This window comes from Lotus japonicus, chromosome 3, assembly GCF_012489685.1.
Source record: "Lotus japonicus ecotype B-129 chromosome 3, LjGifu_v1.2".
NCBI classification, from domain to species: Eukaryota; Viridiplantae; Streptophyta; class Magnoliopsida; order Fabales; family Fabaceae; genus Lotus; species Lotus japonicus.
This window is the reverse complement of record NC_080043.1, coordinates 85,239,966-85,260,812: the sequence shown is the minus strand read 5'-3', so window position 1 is coordinate 85,260,812 and position 20,847 is coordinate 85,239,966. Positions and strand designations below refer to the sequence as shown.

Genomic DNA, 20,847 nt, shown 5'->3' with positions numbered 1-20,847 from the left:
ATGTTGACAGATCATACAAGATTACAAATCACAATCCTTTCCCCACTTCCATAGGAAGAGTGTTGATTTTTAATTCTTCAATTAGACGTTTTATAATAAAAGTTTTTTTTAGTCCTCACAATTAAAAAACAACATTGCCTATTTGCACAATTTGCAATTAAAGATTGAATGCTCAAATTGATTTTTGAAAATATGCGCGTTGATAAAAGTTAATTTTTGAACTTAGGTAATACATCACGTGGTTTTCGATTGTGGAAATTGGTGGTCACTTTCGACTTTCCCTACCAAATGTTATTAAGTGTTAACATTGGAGGTGATGTGACCAATTAAGTATCACTTGGACATTCTTTCGATAGTCAATTTAGTCACTAGTCACAAGTCACAACTTTCTCCTTCCCCCCACCACCCTTCTCTCATCCCTCTATTCCTTTGTCACCTCCCTCCCTCACTGTTCCACCATGCTCCCACACAACCAGCACTCGTCCCTTCACATCCCTTCCTACCCTTCTCCCTTTCCCTTCCGAAGAGATGGATGGGACAAGGGTGGTGGTAGCTGTGGTGGTGAAGGAGAAGGGGAAGAGGGATGTGACACTTGTCACATCACCTCCAACGTTAATGTATGGGTAGGGAGGGACGAACATGACCAATGATTTCCATAGTCAGGGACCACATAAGAAATTACCGAAGCCAAGAGAATTGATTGGTTCTCACAACTTTTATGAACCAATTTGAGCATTCACTATCCAAGGTAAATGATGAAAAAGAGATAAGGGGGAGGTGATATGTCCAAAAATATTTGCGGTAACTTTTTTATGACCAATCATGTGTTGGGTTTAAACTCTGTTTGCTTTTCTATTGGCAACCTGCTTAAGGCTTTGTTTAAAAAGCAAGAAAATGAAAAGAAGAGAAAATGCACCAAAATAAATCTCACACTTCAATTTCTGTTCTCTCCTTTGGTAGATAAGAAAATATTGAGATAAAAGAAAATTTGTGTGACCCCCACTAATTATTTTCTCCCTTAACATGAGAAGAAAACTTGAGTAGAGACTAGAGAGAAGTTTTTCTGTGTTATTCGACAAAAATACTTCCTCTCTTTGCATTTGTAAGACCCCGAAATAAATAATTAGTTAATTTATCTATTTTCGTTGTATTAAATGATTGAGTGTTTATATTCTATGTTATTTTCCTGACTCGAACCTTATTGCGAGTCATGAATATTATTTATATGATAATTAAATTCACAGTATGTTTAAGGATGACACTATAGTCATTTTGTTTGATAGCACGAGCCATATTCGCACCCAACTAAGGTCGAGAGTGTCTGAAAAATGCTATATCCGCTCTTAAAGCATTGTAGAAACGAAACTCATAAATCTTCAGAAGAATATGAGAATTTCTCTTATTCCTTTCCATGACAAGTGTTTCAACACGAAACCCTGGACTGTACGCACGATCGATTTCAATTCTCGGAAGTTTGCCGAAACTAAGTTCCTAACAACTCAAGAACCTTAAAACGAACTGTAGAGTAAGATTTTTTCTATTCAGAGGTTCAAAAAAAGATTCCACACGCGTACGCCCATTTATTTCGATGTTTCCAATCTTTCTTCAGAAGGAAGTTTTCTTATCCGACATCAACTGCAAAAAGTAACTTTTCGGGTTAAATCGATTAACACCGTTAGTGAATCGTTTACTTAAATTCCAAGAAACCTGTTTTGAGTTCTGGAATTCTATCGCCGGATTCTCTCTTATAATTCATAGAGGAATGTGCAGGAAAAATCGGAATCGCGAAATATTCATTTTCTCGCGTTTTCCATTTCCTATAAATAGAGAAAAAAATCAAAATCTCACCACCAACACCATTAGAGGCTGCGAGCTCCAAGGAGGAAGGGGAGAAGAGAATTTTGTCGTTTCTTGCCTGATCGTCGCACAATCAGTTGCTATATGTAGGCCTCAAGGTACTGATGCTATTCCTTACCTCTGATCGTAAATTTTGTCGCTTTTCTCTATGTCTTTCTGTGCTCAAAGTTTTGAGCTTTTTGTAAAAGTGTCCAAATAACTTGATTTTTCTGTCTAAACTTATTTCCTGCATGCCCAAGAGCATGGATATCCAGTTGTTTTCCGCTGAATCTCGTCGAATCTCTGCAGAGATCCAATTCTGTAGAAATACCCATTTTTATGAGAAAACCTTGCTTTTTGGTTCGAAAGCTCTCGACTGAGCTTAGCGCCAGTAGGATTAGTTGTTATAAATGTCGTTAGGATCAAACTTATCAAATTTATTTTTCGAAATTCTAATTTTTAATTTCCGAGCTAAAAACACTGACCAAAATACCCCTGTTCTAGTTTTCGACCCGATAATTTTTCTGAGAGTTTCCCTGACCTAGATATCGCCTAAGAATACCTAGGAATTAAATTAGATCGAAGAAAAAGTTTGGGAAACCCTATTTTTGGAAGTGGCCGAAACTTGTAGGAATTGGACCGTGTCCAAAAATAATTTTTGGGTCTGTATAGCCTAAGCTATAGCGTAGCTCTTTCGATTGTCGAAATTTTGGCTTTGGTTTCATTCCATTCCGAGTTCTGTAGCTCGAGTTATGCACGTTTTAGCGAACGAAGTCTTTGTTGTCTATTCGTGCTCAAGTGTCGAACTCTGAAGCTGTAAAAGCTTTCGTTCGGTCTTGTTTAGTGTTATTGGATTGTATTGTTTCTTAGTGACTAAGAAATGATATTGTGCTTAAGGTTTGGAGCGAGTTGAGCTGAGGAAAGAGGTTTGGAACAAGCTATGAGGTTTCACAACAGAGGAAGACGCACCAGGGGACTTGCTGAGTTCAGGAGTGTGTCTTTGGATCGGATTGTGATATCGAGCTGGGAAGGAGAATAAAAGGTAAGGGTAACTCAGTTTTAGCGCGTCTTTGAGTCTTGCATGCTTTTATCACACTGCATGCGTTTGAGATGAATGTGTTTAAATTGATTGGCTTTTGATTATGACTGTTGTGTTGAACTGGAAAAATGTTTTCTGGAGGCTTCAGCCGGGTGAACTTATTGAGACGTGTGTCTCCATTTTCTAAGAGGTTTCGATTGTTTTTTGGTTTCTATCATTACTGCTTTCTAGTTGATATGCCAGGGTTATGTTTTCCAGCACTGAATTATTGATTTATCGCTCAATAGAGCTTGATGTGTTTGTGCGGATATGAAACTTAATTGACGAATGCTTGTTGATATTAAGAGTAACATAGGGTTACTCTGTCTTGATTATTGGATTTGAAATTGTTGATATTTGTGCATATGCGTTGTTGGATTGTACTGTGTGGCTTTCGTGTCGTACTGTGCGGCCTTCGTGGTGTTATTAAGTGGTAGATCAGTGGTTTTTGTTCCACGTGACTGTCTCGTCTTGCGAGACGCTTTTGATTTGACCGACTGTGTGGCCTTCGTGGCATTATTAAGTGGCAGATCAAGGGTTTTCGTTTCAGGTGACTGTCCCGTCTTGCGAGACGTTTTGATTTGACCTGTCTTGGTAGTAGCACATAGTTGTACTACATGGCACTTATATATTGGGTTATATTGATTGATTATACTATGGAGGTTGTGGATATTTGATTTGATGTTATGTTGTTGAGGTTGTTGATATCTGATTTGATATCATATTGTTGAGGTTATTGTTATCTGATTTAAATCTTTGTTATTATGTTACTGATACCTGATTAAATCTATGTTGTTGATAGTTGATTTAAATCCATATTGTTGGCGTTGTTGATATATGATTTAATTTCATGTTGTTAGATATATGTTGTTATCTAAATTGAGATTAAGTTGCTAGCTTATGTGCCATGTTATGCACTTAAATTTGAATAGCATGCTTTTATCTTTTATACGTGATAATTGCATGAAGTTAACCCTTTCTATTTGCTATTTTTTGTTTGGGCGCTTAACGCTATTAGGCGATGGAGGACAGTCGATGAAACTTGACCCGTGTACGAGTCAGAGATGAGGACTTGAAGAATTGTGGAAGACTTGAAGAGTTGAGTCGGGTTTAAGGCTAGAGCCTTGGGTTAGAAAGCTTACCGTTATTGGTTTAAGCTTGCCTACTGATTTTATAGGAATTTACATTTGAGTTTTCAGGTAGTTTCCGGTGCTTTGCTTTCCTGCAGTTCTCCGATGAGGAAATCGTAGGAAGTATGTCGGACTTAGGGCGTCATTGCATAACAGATTCCTGTTGAATCTGGTACCGCTTGCTAGGTGTCGTAGGTGGTGTTTCTTCTGTTCTTACCTTCGGGTACTTGCCTTGTTTAAGGCTCGATGTAGTTAGATTTACAGTTGGGAGTATGCATGACATGTTTTGAAAATACATTTGAAATGGAAAAAAATAATACTCGTATTTATATATCATTTTGGAAAACATTGCATATTTATTTTATCAGGTTACTATGGTGACCCCCGAAATTCGGGGCGTTACAACATTTAGCAAGAATTATAAAAATAGTAAAAATAAAAATAATACAAAATGATGAATAATTTTAATAGTATTTCTAAAATTATATATTTTTTAAACAAAATTTAATTATCAATTTTTTTAATGAAGAGTATTTATATCATTTACCAAACAATTTCTTACTTTTTTTTTCATTCAATTATATATTTTGCTTTAGAAAAAAAAAATCTTACTTTTCTTTTCAACCAAACAACCTAAAAATCTTCTTATTTTCTACTCTATTTTTTTATTTTTTTCATTTATTTTTTTTTTCATTTTCTTTTCTCATACTATATATTACTCTAGATACCGAACATACCTTAAAGTTCACCCGCACATAATCCAATGTCAAAAATAGTTGTCTAAGTGATTATAAGAGCATCTTTATCCATCACATTCACTAGAGTGTCTATACTTTATTTTATATCATTATTTACAATTCCTCATAGTGCCACCTCATCTAAATCACTTTACTAACATTTTACTTCAACCCAACAATTTTTAAAATTTTCTCTAATAGACCCCACAATCAATATATTAATATTTATTCTTTTGTTTTATATGAATATATTTATGATAGACACATGAGAGAGAAGTTTCTGCGGTAACACACTCATTTTAGCCGGCATGTCAAATTCAATGTACTCCAATGGTGTGAGACACTAGTGGTGGGGTCTCTTTAGTGTGAGACACTCCTATTGGAGATGCTCTAAGGAAAGTTTGGCTTTAATCACTCAAATCCTACATGAATTAATGACATTGAAGATAAATAAATTATAACTTTCAGATTTATTTATTTATCATAAATATCATTAATAAATAAATTATAAATTTCATATTTCCTTTCAAAAAAAAATCATATTTATTTATTCATCTTAAATATTATTGGTCAATTTGACCCAAACTTTTTCTAACTTCATAGATCAAATGTTCATTGACATTCACCGTCTCTTAAGGAAAGACACACACTTAACTCAAGTAATTACTTATATTACCCTCTTATCTCCATTAGTAAAAGCCTTTTGGTACTCTTTTAACATTTCTCTCTTTACCTTATCCATTCCAAACTTGTGATTTGAGGAAGTAAAACATGTTTTACAATCTTTTCTGGCTGAGGCGTTAATCACCCCCTCCCTGTATGAGTCAGAAAAAGGGAAAAAGTTTGGTCTCCCGCTGGAATTGATTTTTTCATGCTTATGTTAAATAATTTAACGTTGAATACCTCTGATCATTGGTCAAATTTGTGTTATAAACCGCGTAATGAATGAAACCAACGTGAATTTTTGACCATAATGAAACAGAACATCATATGAAGAAAACTTTGTTCATTGAATAGTACTAGAGCCGTTTGACATTGCAAGATTTGTATAATCTATCACTAATTACTATTTACAGAAAGCAAATTTTCAGTTGGGACCCCAACAGCTCAAGTACATGACAGTTCTCAAGGACTCCTCTGCTTGCTTGGCTTTCTCACCCTTTAACTTGTTGGCAAAGAGAGCTGAAGAAGAACAAGAGAGGTTTCTTGTTTGAGACAGTGATCCAACACGGTTTTTGATGTGCTGCTGAGCGTGCTTTAACACATAGTTCCACCTGCAGATACCTTGGTCCTTCAGAGCCTCCACAGCTCCAACACTCGCAGCCACAATCCAAGCTTTACTTGCAGCACTATTCATCTTCTGAGTTTTGATTATATAGCACAAATGGAAGGTTGTTTAAAATAGGGAACGAGTTCAGTAGGCTATTAAGAAGTGATGTCGGTTGTTGGAGTGAAAGGAAAGATGGAGATTCGTATTTATAGAGAAGAGAAGAGTAAGATATACCAGGTGCAAGAGTTGGTAAATAAAATTGTTGACACATGGTTTTGGAGAAACCAGATGCTGTTATATGCGGTTTTGGGAATAAACAAACAAAAGAATGCGGGGTTCTTGGTGGCGAGGATAACATTTTGGTTCACTCCACCTTGACCCACTTGTCACTGAAGTTGACAGATAAAACAAGATTGGACTCTATGAGTTGATAGCGTGTATTTATACATCCTCAACAAATTTTGTTTATAAAGAAATGATTGGATATTTTAATAAAAAAAAAGTGTTTGGATATCAAATGTGATTGTCACACTCTTAGTCAAAGAAAAGGTGCAAAAGATAAGATGAAAATTGGAGCGTAATTAAAATGAGAAAAATAATAACCTGAATGTTTTTCAGTACACTCTAGTTTGATGGTTCTGTTTTCAGTAAACTTGAATTGTTCATACACTAAAACGTGCCTGAAATAATAATTTTTGGGTTAATATTTGCTCATGTGAATAAAATACGAACAGAGTAAAGCATAATCTAGGTCAGGATTTTACAATCTGAGATAAATTTTGCTCAGGCAATCTAAAGCTGGAAATTTATCCTGTATTAACTAGAGTGGAGAACAGAGACACACACAATTCAAATTCTACAATCAGTGTGTTTTCTGATAGAGATAAAACATCAACCGATTGTTGTGTTAATGACCCTTCTTATGTGATGCAAATCATAGGTGCTTAGAAAAAGCTTAGGAATTCTTCTTAATTTGCTTTAATTAAGTATCTTCCTTCCATTGTTTCCACAATAAAGAAGAGATTATATCGATGCTAACTAAGAAACATGACAAATTCATGATAAGAGCAATTTTTCAAGACTTATTTGGCTTTCATAGTCACATATTTCATTTAAAGCAACCCAATAAATCTTATTTGATAATATATATCTACAATTTCATCACCTCAGTGATGAATCCAGCAATCAGATTAAATACATTTCATCATTGATTCTAATGAAATAGAAGCTCGTTCGAAAATACTATGAGTCGATTGATCCTAATTAGCATTGGCGCACTCTTCCAAATTCCAATCCATGTCTCTCCAAAGCAGGCATGAATGAGTTCAGTGTTCCAGACTCATTAACCTCAGATTGGTTCTGGATCTTCCAATATTTGTTGTGCATGTTTTTGTTCAGTTGTTGGGACCCCAGCAGCTCAAGTACATGACTGTTCTCAAATCCTCCTCTGCCTGCTTAGCTTTCTGATCCCTCAATTTGGCTGAAGAAGCCACAGCAGCTGATGATTGAGATTGAGAAGAAAGCTTGTTGGCCTGAGACAGAGTCCTCACATGATGTTTAGCATGTTGGTGTGCTGATCTTATGACACTGTTCCACCTGCATATGCCCTGATCCTTCAAGGCCTCCACCACTCCAACACTGGCTGCCACTGTCCATGTCCAAGCACGGCTTCTTGAACTCATGATTATGGAATAGATGATGCTAATTTTTTTATGTGGAATGTGAGAAGAAGGTAGCTAATTTCAAGCTTATGAGTGTGTTTAAGAAATATTGGTAAGTTGTTTGATGGAGAAAATAAGAAGCAGGTGTTGTTAATATATAGTGTGATATGGTGACAATGGAAAACACCAGATACTACTGGTAGGTAGCTAGTTTTAGTTTAGGTGCTTGCAAAACCAGAGGCATATATGCACATGGTTTTGGTGCTGTGTGGGGCTGAAACATGCATGAATATGGGATGCTAATTAATTAAATTTGATGATAACTATGACTTTATTCATTTGTAGTTGTTTGTAGGACCACTACTCAAGTTGCATTTTTGCTCATTAGAAACAACAAAAGATGATGTTGGTTGCTGAAATGTTTTTGAGTGCCGGCCCCAAACCCTTTGTGTACTGTATTGTATAGGTAATTAGCTAGGCTAAGAGAGAATCGTGCAGTACGGTATGCGATGTGGGAAGGAGGCACAAAACCAGCTACAAATTGAAAGGTAGTAACGCATAGATCCAATTCATTTCATGCGTCTGATCGATGTGAGTATGTGTGTGTGGATAAGGCGTTGCATAAGAGGCCAAGAGGTTACTATAATTCAATAGGAAGATAAATAATTTTGCCAAAATGCTTTGCACGCCACCTTTAAAACACTAGATATCCTTTGTGAAAAAATTTGTGTAAATTTTCTACGGATTTTCCTTCATAATTGTCTTGCGAATTTTATTTTGAATATGTTTCCTGCGAATTTTAAAGTAAGAATTGTAGAAAAATGCCAAGCAAAATCAACAAGCGAAATGATGAATGTTTTGTGGTTCAAAAACCCATAATTTTACAAGAAATGGTTTGCGAATAGAAAAAAACTAATTGACAAGTTCCTACCGCTTAGTGCACTGACCGTGGAGCGAGAGATTAGTCTCACGGCTGTCGGCTATGGGGATACCTTGGTCAAGACAAAAAAAGTAAGGGTTAGTCTAGCATATACCAAAAGAAAAATTGTTAGTCACCGTTGTTTTAGCTAGGAACGCTGGAAAATTGCTAACATATATAGATAGACATTTTTAGACATACATTTTATGTTAAACATCTATTAAAGATTACTTTAACACTTTTTTGGTAGATGCTAGACTAATAACGACTAGACTAACACTTCTTTGGTAGATGCTAGACTAACTTACTTCAATTAAGTGTTAGTCAAGCATCTACCAAAAAAATGTTAAACTAACTGTTGTTAAGCTAGACTTTTAGTAACCCGTATGAGTAATGACAGATAGACATACACTTTGTGTTACACATTCACTAGATATTATACCCGTGCGTTGCACGGGTATTTACTTACAATATTTTTTACCAATATATAAAAATTATTATAGTTTAATTAAACAAAAATAAAAATATTTTTTAATTATAAATATAAAAAATTTGTGTTAAGACATTTCAATAAATATTATTATAGTTCTTTTTGTATAAATAATTAATATTACTCAAATTTAATTATTAGCATTGAAATAATTTTAACAATTAAAAAATATATTTATTTAATAATATGAAAAATTATTTACTTAATTTAAAATATTTAAATTACGTAAAAAATGTTAATTAATAAGTATTTAATGCCATGAAATAAGTTTTAATATCATTTTTTTATACTTTTTACATGGAAAGTCATTTGTTGTGACATGTCATGACCAAGAAGAATAAATTGATTTTAACTTTTTGAATTACAATAAGTGATAACTTAAATACCATTTTGACAAAAAATAGTCTAAAATGTTATCTTGTGAATAATTTTTTTCAACTTATTTGGTTTGCAAATGTTTTCTCACAGTCGATAGCCATGAGATTAATCCTTAAGACTCTCACAACAAACATTTCTTCCACTTTTGTCATTATTATTTTTCTCTATTATGCTTCCTCGAGTAATTTTTACTAATATATCATAGATTAAAAATGTGTTTAAATATTTTTTTCAATAATGCACATATATGTTATAGTTAAGAATAAATACCTTTTTACAACATTTTTCAATTTTAAAATATTTTATACATATTATTTATAATTAAATAAGTTTAATTTTTTAATATTTGTCAAATGCAAAACTGAAGATAATTTTAGTGTTTTTTTAAAGTCAATTTTAAGTTGATGAATGTTGTTATTTAATGTAAGTAGTTGAATATTTTTTTACAATACAAATTTTTCATTTTTTAATATATTATTACAAAGAAAATTTATTATTTCTTAATGTATTTTAATAAAAAGGTATGAGAGTTATATGGTTTAATGTAAAACTCAAGTCTCTTTTACAGATAAATTGAAATTTTAAAATTTTAAAACTATTTTATCTAAATTATTTGTTAAAGTCTATTATTTTCTTATTGAATTTAATTTTAATATTTGTGAAATACAAAACTCAAGTAAATTTTAAGTTTATGAACGTTGTTATTTAATGTAAGTAGTTAAATGGTTTTTGACAATATAAATTTTTTAAATTTAAATTTTATTATTGTTGAATATATTTATTACAAAGTTTTTTTTTTGCTTGGATGCTTTTAATACAATGCAACACTTGAATTTTGCTTATGTATTTAATGCTAAAACTCAAGTGTGCTTTACATATATATATAGATTATATTTATTTGTGATGATTTTTAACTCTCACGCGGTTAAAACCACCCAAAAATATGTATAATTAATGAATGTCTACCCAAAGTGTATGTCAATTAATTATTATTTTTTTGACAGCAAAAAAAAAGATATTAAGTAACTCTACACAAGTATGATAGTTGATAACATAAAGTAAATTCACACGGACAAGTAGGAAAATGAGCTTCTTCTTCTTCCTTTAAGGTTGCATATATGTATGATTGATGATTGTACCCAAATGGTGAAATTTATGTCAAAATTATTAAGTTAATAAAAATTTCATTTTAAGGCAATTCTTGTTTGAAGTATGGGGTAAATTGCACTTTATTTGAGATTTATTATTATTAATTTATAGTACATTGACCATGTTTATTTTGCGAAATGCACTTACTTCCATTAATTCACATACCATTTAAAATAATGGAGGGGTGTTAATAACTAATTTTATGAGAGGTCAATGCAATAAAATAAACTTCAGGGGATATCAAATGCAATGTCCCTAATAAAATAAGAGTATTTACTGTTTAATTAAATTAAAGAGGGAGATCAGTATAATAATAACAGACTTACATTAATCCTTTTTTTTTACGGCACAGACTTACATTAATCTATTGTACTCATATCTAATAAAAAATAGCAGTCACAGTTAAATGTCAAACAATATAGTTATGGTACTCTCTTGCAGGACTCGAATCATAGATAAATAATGGGACATGCATCTCATGAGGTTAAGTTTTGATATTTACTGAAAGTCTTCTTAATGTGCTTTAAGTATATATCGTCCTTCCATTCTTTCCACAATAAGGAAGAGATTGATGCTCCAAAGAACAGGACAAATTTATGATAAGAGTAATTTCTCAAGACTATTTGGCTTTAAAAGTCACATCTTTCATTTAGAGCAACCCAATAAATACTACTTGATAATATCTATCTACAATTTCATCTCCTCAGTGATGAATCCATCACTTAAAGAGATGTATCAAGCAATCAGATTAAATACATTTTTTACAATTCTTCTACAATTGCTTCTAATACCATAATCGATTTTGAAGAGAAGAATCGAATGGTTTCTGGATTTCAGAATTGATTCTAATAAGAAAAGCTGATCTAAACATGTAATAAGGCCATTCCAAAGCACTGATTAGCATTGGTGCTCCATTCCAAAGAAGCAAAAAAGGCATGAATGAGTGTAGTGTTCTAGACTCATTTATCTCAGATTGGTTCTGGATCTTTGATTTATTGTGCATGTTTTTGTTCAGTTGTTGGGGCCCCAGCAGCTCAAGTACATGACAGTTCTCAAATCCTCCTCTGCCTGCTTCGCTCTCTGATCCCTCAATTTAGCTGAAGGTGCCACAGCAGTTGATGATTGAGATTGAGAAGAAAGCTTGTTGGCCTGAGACAGAGTCCTTACATGATGTTTAGCATGTTGGTGTGCTGATCTTATGACACTGTTCCACCGGCATATGCCCTGATCCTTCAAAGCCTCCACCACTCCAACACTGGCTGCCACTGTCAACGTCCAAGCACAGGTTCTTGAATTCATGATTATGGAGTAGATGATACTAAATTTTTTATGTGGAATTAATGTGAGAAGAAGGTAGTTAGTTTCAAGTTTGATAGGAGTGTATTTAACAAATATTGGTAAGTTGTTTGATGGAGAAAATAGGACGCAGGATGTTGTCAATATATAAAGTGGGATATGGTGACAATGGAAAAAACAGATACTCGTAGTTTTAGTGTGGGGCCAAAAGTAACCAGAGGCTACAGAATGGGGGCGATGTACTCGTGGTTTTGGTGTTGTGGGCGTGGTGGGGTGTAGTGTGGAGCTGAAACATGCATGAATCTGGGATGCTAATTAATTTAATTTTATGAACGTACACTATGACTTCATTTGTAGTTGTAGGACCAGTATACAAGTTGCATATGGCCAATGCTCAATTGCTCATTAGAAGCGACAAAAGATGGTGTTGCTGGCGGCTAACGTTGTTTGTGTGTGAGTGCCCAAAATCGATCCATTGTCTACAGATAAGAGAATCGTGCAGTACGGAACCGGGGTATGCGATGTGGGAGGCACATAGATATAATTCAATTGCATGCGTGTGATCGATGTGAGTATGTGTGGATAAGACGTAGTGGGATCATAAGAGGATAAGAGGTATTAAGCATTTTCCTAACTATAAGGTAAGGTTAGTTTCTTATTCGCAAGGAATTACTAAATTTGTGTCCATGAAGAAAATTATTCAAGATTCTTGCGTTAACGGTGCTGTGAAGAAAATAAATACATGATGTGGAGATCAAAAAAACAAGAGTAAATAAACTATGTTAATTAGGTAGCATATATGAATACGATTCCGCACTCATTCATTCAAATAGTTTTGGGGCAACGGGAACACTTACAGTTTGTTGCAGTTTTTAACCTCCACATATTACATACATAACGATTGAGCACTAAACTTGACTTACCTCATGCCTTGTCGAGGCATTGAACTGACACCGACAGGACTTATGCCTCACTAAGACATTGTGCCTCATTTGGACACACCACATACCACGACGAGATAACCTCGGTCCCGACCTATCCCCTTGCTTACTCAAGACACTTGACTTGGCTAGATATATCCACAATTTTACTACCGTATATATGATTGGATCACTCAGCGTCACGACGAAGCTACTCGGCAATGGACGAGTCATGCAATTTTTTTTTCACACTACTATATAACCTTAGTGAAATCAAGGGCCCAAAGGTTTGATAATGAGCAAATTGCAAAAAGATCATTTCCCGCCTCAAAGCAGTTGACCAAAATCACTAACCAAGGCCAAACGCTATATACCCAAGGATAGGTTGATTGCTAGTCAAGCTAATCCTCACCGCTCATCATCGAAACTTTATGAGATACACAGAAGATCGAAGAATCAGCCACAAATTAAAGTGTGCCACCCCCGAGCATGCTATTTTTTTTAATAGGCAAAAGTTAATTGTTAATTGTTAGTGAATTAGTTCCTTTGCTGGGGTTTGAACCCTGACCCTTCACCCTGCAAAATCTCTTCATTTCCCTAGCTACACCCCCCCCCCCCAAGCAGGCTATGTGTAGTTATCCCTGAGTCCGTGACACCTTTGATCTCTAAGGCGTTGACATGCCTTTGGTCAACTTGAGCCCTAAGGGGATCAGAGGGTTTGCACTAAAACACGTTGCATAGAAGGCAGAGCAAAATGTTCATGTTATCTCAACCATGTCCACCTCGACCTATTTAAAGAAGGCAAGAAGGGAACAATAAGGATGTTTTTAAGTTTTCGAGTTTTAGCTACTTCATCATCTTCTTTATGTAACTTGAGTGTCAGAGTGTCTTCATAGGTACCACTAACGGACAAGCACCAGTCACCACCAATGCAAAGAGTTGTTGAACCAAAGACTACTAATTCATGTCTTTACTCTTTACCGTCTCCTAACTTTAACACTTGTTTGTGTGATTGGTTCGACTTAGTCTAATCAACAAGTAACGTAAATAATCAAATAAGATTTATAATCTCTTACAACAAGAGCTTCATATTAACATAGAGGAAAACTAAAAGGAAATCAAAATCGAGCTTTATAACTTGCACAGTGTAATTTAACTTCGTTGTAAATGGATCAATAATATCTAAAACGAGTGAGGACACAAAAACTTCGGTGGCCAAATTTGAAGCTGATTTTTATTGATATAGCAATTTATAGAACATATATATCTAGTTGTAACACACAAACATACCAATCAACATTTATAATGATCAAAAACCCTCCACGAGTCCACCAATAATGCAGTTAAGAGCACTCAGCTCTCCAGTTTTATACATTAACGGTGGCTGATGGCGTTATGAAGCAGAATTATGGCAAATTTTGTAATTAATCAAGTGCATGTTCTAAGAATTGGGACCCCAAGTGCTCAAGTACATGACAGTTCTCAGAGACTCCTCCTCTGCCTTCCTCTTCCTCTCATCTCTCTGCTGCTTTTTTGAATTGATTGCTGAAGAAGGAGAAGCTTCAGACAGCTTCTTGGCCTGAGATGAGGACCTCATTTGGCTCTGGGCACCTTGAGCTATTGACCTCATGGCGTTGTTCAATTTGCAGTACCCTTGATCCTTCAGTGCCTCCACTACTCCCACACTGGTTGCAACAACAAAAACTCCGCGACACATAATTCTATCCTTTTTTTTGAAACTACAACTTAATTCCCTGAATGTGTGTTTCACTATATTGTGATATCAGTTGCTGAAGAATGAGTTGGTGCATGCTAGCTTATATATAGATAAAGAGACAACTTGAGATAAGGCTTGTGCATGCTTTTGCGGGAATAATAATGAATTATCAGATAAAGTGGTTTTGGCTATTACAAGTGGTTTGGACTATGTGGATAGCCAGAGGTTTTTCTTTACACTCATAGTGGAGCTGTGTCTTCAGTTACTACATAGCTTTCAGCTTTCCTCCCTCTGGTTTTATTTTATTGATTCACTTTTGTCATCATTTAGTTGATAGTGATGGAAATGGAGTTTTGTGTGTTTAAATATTGATGCTACCAAGGTTTTTGGTGCTTGGAACGTGGTTTTGCTATGAGCACATAATATAACTCATTTAGACCCGTAGTTTGGGAGTGATGATGGCATTGTTTATTTTTTTAACACATGAGTATTGATGATAAGGTGGGGGCATACTCAGTGGACCATCATATATAGATTCCGTGTTAGTAGAGAATTGAGTGAAAATGATTGCAAGAAATGCGATGCATTTGTCATTACGGATACACTTGTAGATCAGGAGATGAATTACACTTCAGATGAAAGCTATAGTGTTTCTATAACTGATCACTTCGATCACGAGCTTATTTAACCAAATCTTAGATAACCAATTATGTTTAAGATAACAGTAATGTTTCTTAGGCATACGAAAGACACGACATTCATCTGACAATTGCATATTATGGCTTGTGGTTGTTACTAACCACCCCAACATTAGTGTATTTTAAAAAAAAAATTAATGATTTGGGAAGACTATTGTCACTCCCGTAAAATTTGCGTGTTTATTGGCAGATGTTAAAATCTCTGCTAAATTTTCTTTTATACTTTTCATTTAGCGATTGTCAAAAACAACCACTAAAGTTGGATGTCAATTAAATTTTGTGATGGGGAACTATGTATAAAGACTCTTGAGTCAATTAGGTTAGAAATATCACACATTTTTTAGGGTCAATTTCCTATGGTTTTTTTTTTTTTAATATGTATAAGTGGTAGGTAATAATTCAAATATACGTTTTTATTAATAAATTTTTTGATCCGTACTTAAGATGAAGTCATACCAATATGATAAGTTAATTAGACAACCACGTAGATGAAATTGTATTTAATTGTCTAGTGAGTGGACGTATAAGGATTAAGGACTATAGTTTTTAATCATTCACTCACCTTCAAGAGATAAATGATCAAGCTAATATCAGATGAAGTTGAATAAGGAGTACTCGAAGTTTATTCAATAGGAAATTTTAATTACTTTTCTTGGTTTTTTTTGGTCAAATTACTTTTCTTTGTTATATTAGTCTTTTCCTAAGAAGTACTACATCTCTTACAAATTTCTAGCAACCAGTGTATGCATTTCTAAGTTCTAACCATCTGCTTCTGTAGAATACACAACTCAACAATATCTCTCAGTCATAATACATCATCAACACAGATAACTCAATCACACTATCACAGGCTGTAAATAATTTGATCAATTTGACACGCAAAATATCAAATGTTATATTTATAAACTTATAAGCACTCAAGTATTCACATAAAAGGAAAGTAATAATTTTATCAATTTCACATACAAAATATCAAAATGTTATTTACATTTACATATATAAGTTGATGAGAGTTTTGAACCTCTGCTCCCTAATATAGTCAGGACCCCAGGTACCCAAGAACATGACAGTTCTAAGAGTTTCTTCTGTTTTTTTAATTAGTTATGCTTCCCCATTAGAAAATTGATTGGTGTAGCCATGATAGAACATTGTGTTTGGTGTCAAATTACAAATATATTTTGATAAAATAAAATGCTTGACCACAACCCCTCAAGATCAACAAGGATTCACAAATGTAAACTAAGCAGTCATTCTCATGCCTCTTTTAAACTTTCTTTGATGGTGTTAGAAGTCCCACATTGGCTAGAGATAAGGCCAATCAAGTGTTTATAAGGGTTGTGCAAACCTCAACTCTTGAGCTAGCTTTTGTGGTTGAGTATAGGCATCCCAATTTCTAATATGGTATCAGAGCCTATCCTAGATCCATTTGTTGTGTGGAGACCTCCCATATTTGGGCCACCCGTTGTTGTTCCCACGTTCCAGTCTGTTCAATCCTGGACGTGAGGGGGTGTGTTAGAAGTCCCACATTGGCTAGAGATAAGGCCAATCAAGTGTTTATAAGGGTTGTGCAAACCTCAACTCTTGAGCTAGCTTTTGTGGTTGAGTATAGGCATCCCAATTTCTAATAGTTATGATTCAAAGTAAGACTACTATATTAATTCTACAAAGACATTAGTAGTTTTACAGATTAAAGTAGTATGTTCCCTTTGAATTCCACGGCAGAAAATGTATCATCTTCTGCAATTCATTGACAAGGTATGCAAATACTAAAATCTGAGTCAACTAATCAAGGTTGACCAAAAAAGAGTCAAACAATCAAACGATTAAAGTTAAGAAACACTTGACGTGTTGTGGCTTTAATAAGGAAATTCTCACTGAAACCACCTAATGGAACCGGTCACAGATGAAATTTCTCAAACCTCTCCTACATTTCATGATTTTTCCCTTCATTTTTCAGCTTATATAATCCAATATATGTCATATTTGAATGTGAATGTGACTGATCCAAAAATCAAAATGAATCTGCTTTCAGTTCCCATTCAGCCACAGGTTAGAGGGAGAAATATCAAATACCGTAGATGAGAAGCAAAGTATAGCTTCCTCTAACAAGTGACAAAAATACTATAGTAACATATTCTGTTTTCTTTTTACATAAATTCAACTAATCTAAAAAAATTTCATAAAAATTTAAAATATTTTTATAATTTATTTTAGAACAAAATATTCAGTGTCACCGCTAAATTTCAACGTGTCATTATATCAGCGGTTCCTTAGACAATTGACAAGAAAAGGTTTTAGATACAGTTTGAGGTTGAGACACTTCACAGTGTGGATAAGCTTTTTTCGTTTTCAGGTTTCCATCACAAACGTTTGAAAACAATGCAAGTCTCTCTTCTGAATTTTGTCCTCTCATGAAGGACATTTTCTAACTTTGATACCATTTCTCCTCTCTCTTTCTCTCTTTTGTTGCATTTCCATTTCCATTTCCATCCATGGCTGCTCTCACCTCTCTGTCTTTCTCAGCAGTGACTCAATGCTCAGAAAGAAAAGCCACTCTATCCTCCACTCGTTTCCTTGCTTCCAATTCTGAGGTCTTTAGGATTCGAACCGACTTCTCTTACCATTATGGGGGTGTTCGAGCTTCCAATTCTTCATCTAAAATGGTTATTCAATGCATGTCTTCTGAGACAGGTTTGTGCCTTTGTTTGGTTCCATATCATCAAGTGTGAGATCAGGGAAGTGATTCTTTTCAAGATTTTAACATATTTATGCCTTTGTGTGTAAGAACAAAATTGAAGTGGATAGAAATAAGAAAAGAAACTGAAACCTGTTCTATTTTCTGGAAGAAAAATATCATATAATCACTTAATTAGCATGACATCTGGCTTAACAAAGGAAGAGGTTCTTCATATTATTTATTATGGGTTTCTCTTTATTAGTATGCACCTCCATTTAGACATTTGCATGTATGATTAGCATCTTCAGACTAAATTTGCATGCTGCATGCTGATGATTAGATCTTATCTTGTGTATGCGATGGTTTGAACAGTTCGGCATTGAATTTGTTCCTATTTCTAGCAAGTAGTACCAAAAAGGGAAGAGTAAATAAGAGTAGAAATTGAACCTCATATTATCAGTATTTGGTAATGGTTTTGTCTATTTACTTGATTTGCAGATGTTCCTCCCCCTGTTTCCGAGACAAAGTTAAGTTTTCTTAAGGCATATAAGCGACCAATCCCTAGTATCTACAACAATGTCCTGCAAGAGCTGATTGTCCAGCAACATTTAATGAAATACAAGGCATCATACCGGTATGACCCTGTGTTTGCTCTTGGTTTTGTCACTGTATATGATAAACTCATGGAGGGGTACCCTAGTGATGAGGACAGAGATGCCATCTTCCAAGCCTACATCAATGCATTGAAGGAAGACCCAGAACAATACAGGTTAAAACATTGAGAAATCTTGCTTTATATAGTATTATGGTTTACTTTAGTGCTTGTTTTGATCAGCGTTGCCAGAATTGATTATGGTAAAAGTGAGTTGAAAGTGATGTGATCTATCTTCGAATAAGTTTATGGAAAGAGTGATTTATATAGTGTAATGTTGTGAAATTCAGTTACGAAACACTCAGTTGATTATGCCTACCACAGATGCTACCCTCTTTAGCTTCTCTACATAATTGATTTTGGGCCAAAATCAATTCTCTAAGCTCATCGCCAAACATCTATATAACCACCTAATAGTGATTCTGGTCAATGAGAATTGATGCGAAAACTCCCAAATGTGGAACTAGACACACACTTAGTTGCATCTCAAGAAAATGTACCTGTGGGAAAAAAATTAACAGACATGATAGCAGCATTATCTCTGTCCTTTTTGTTTTGCAGTGGATTTGAATAAATTGCATCTGAGTTTTTTCTATCTTGCATGAATTGATGTTTTATATTATTATGCTGCACAGAAAAGATGCACAAAAGTTGGAAGAGTGGGCCCGGGCTCAAAACCCAACTTCCCTGGTTGAGTTTTCATCCAAAGAAGGAGAAGTGGAGGGGATCTTAAAGGATATTGCAGTAAGAGCAGGGGGAAAGGGTGAATTCAGTTATAGTCGTTTCTTTGCTGTAGGCCTCTTTCGTCTTCTTGAGTTGGCAAATGCAACGGAACCAACAATTTTGGAAAAGGTTACTCATTCATTTTAGGCATCATGGCTTATTATTTGAGTTCATTCCAATACTTACTCATGTTATTTTGGTTTTACGAGATGAAGTTGAACCTATAAACTCTAGTTCTCATTTAGACTAAGCACTAGCAAAATGCAAGCAAGAAACTCTAACATATTTTGAAGTGATTAAATGGCTCACCTGATATGTCTTCCTCCTAGGATTGTTCTCAATATCAAGATTGCAGAAGTATCAATTTCATACATCTTAGTGAATGTTTGTGGATTTATTATTACTTAATCTTTGGCATCAAAACAACAGCTTTGCGCGGCTTTGAACATTGACAAAAGAAGTGTTGATCGGGACTTGGATGTGTATCGTAATCTGCTTTCTAGGTTGGTTCAAGCTAAAGAGCTGCTAAGGGAATATGTTGACAGGTAAAACTCATCAAACCTTTTAGTACACTTAAGTTGTTTTCTCTTTAGTGGTCATGTCATTAAAGAGAATCCAACCCCTGAAGAACCTGACATTCTTGTTCCAGTAATAGATATGGCTGGTTTACAGTTATAACTTGTTTGTTCTCCTCTTTAAGATTTTGATTCATTGAAATGATATTTTGCTACAGGGAGAAGAAGAAAAGAGAAGAAAGGGCCGAGCCACAGAAGGCTAATGAGGCCGTTACAAAATGTTTGGGGCATCAATTGTCTGTCCTGTAGTCTTCTGAAACAGTCTCCTGGTTAAGACTTCTTATCCTTGACATGCATTTTTCTCGATCCTATGAGTTGGATAAGCAGAGAAAATGCTTGATTTCCCATATTGTACTTAGGTAAAATGTAATCTTTTATCATGGTTAGACACCAACCCTTGTTTCCCCAAAACAACAATTCACCCGGCCATCACCGTTGCATGTATTTTCTCCTACCAGTTAGTACAAATGTATTACTTCTCAAACGCAAGCTGAAGGCATATATTCTGCCCATAGTTTCGTGTTTTCTTTCTTTTCTCCCCCAACATTTATGTGTGTGCACTGCACAGACACACACAGAGACTCACCATTTGAAATCAATTTTATAATTAATTTGCTGTCATTAATAACTAATTTGTAGTTCTAAATTTGCATTTTACCTTTGTATTATATTGTTTTTGTACAGTCTATTCCCGTTTCAGGGCTTTCCTTTGTTTTTTTTTTGGTTTCATAATTAAGATATGGTCGAGACTCGGAAATCACCTTAAGTGGATAGGCCTCTCCTAGTAAATCGTTTTCCATATGCACCGCCCAAAAATTGAACCCTAAATTAGATGCTTAGAAAAATTAGTTATCTACCGGCTGAGCACGACCATTGTTGGTTCAGGGCTTACTTTTCCTTCTAGTGGCTTCTTTCCTCCATGACCCTGCTACAATGTGTAT

General features: G+C 34.7%; 5 protein-coding genes across 5 annotated transcripts; 1 reads left to right on the top strand and 4 right to left on the bottom strand.

Moving 5' to 3' along the window:
- Window positions 1-5,772: 5,772 nt before the first annotated feature.
- LOC130742870 (uncharacterized) lies at window positions 5,773-6,311 on the bottom strand. The gene has a single exon (XM_057594968.1). The coding sequence runs from the start codon at window positions 6,136-6,138 to the stop codon at window positions 5,869-5,871; it is 270 nt and encodes an 89-aa protein (XP_057450951.1). The 5' UTR covers window positions 6,139-6,311; the 3' UTR covers window positions 5,773-5,868.
- Window positions 6,312-7,157: 846 nt separating this feature from the next.
- On the bottom strand, window positions 7,158-7,887 carry LOC130742869 (uncharacterized). The gene has a single exon (XM_057594967.1). It carries the CDS (start codon window positions 7,731-7,733, stop codon window positions 7,446-7,448), a length of 288 nt encoding a protein of 95 aa, XP_057450950.1. The 5' UTR covers window positions 7,734-7,887; the 3' UTR covers window positions 7,158-7,445.
- A 3,383-nt stretch (window positions 7,888-11,270) lies between these two features.
- Window positions 11,271-12,068, bottom strand: LOC130742868 (uncharacterized). Its single transcript, XM_057594966.1, has one exon. It carries the CDS (start codon window positions 11,945-11,947, stop codon window positions 11,660-11,662), a length of 288 nt encoding a protein of 95 aa, XP_057450949.1. The 5' UTR covers window positions 11,948-12,068; the 3' UTR covers window positions 11,271-11,659.
- Window positions 12,069-14,071: 2,003 nt separating this feature from the next.
- Window positions 14,072-14,708, bottom strand: LOC130742867 (uncharacterized). The gene has a single exon (XM_057594965.1). The coding sequence runs from the start codon at window positions 14,579-14,581 to the stop codon at window positions 14,306-14,308; it is 276 nt and encodes a 91-aa protein (XP_057450948.1). The 5' UTR covers window positions 14,582-14,708; the 3' UTR covers window positions 14,072-14,305.
- A 2,892-nt stretch (window positions 14,709-17,600) lies between these two features.
- LOC130746739 (protein THYLAKOID FORMATION1, chloroplastic-like) lies at window positions 17,601-20,538 on the top strand. The gene is made up of 5 exons (XM_057599458.1): window positions 17,601-17,970; window positions 18,455-18,725; window positions 19,244-19,460; window positions 19,761-19,876; window positions 20,065-20,538. Exons 1-5 carry the CDS (start codon window positions 17,772-17,774, stop codon window positions 20,153-20,155), a joined length of 894 nt encoding a protein of 297 aa, XP_057455441.1. The 5' UTR covers window positions 17,601-17,771; the 3' UTR covers window positions 20,156-20,538.
- The last annotated feature ends 309 nt before the right edge of the window (window positions 20,539-20,847 follow it).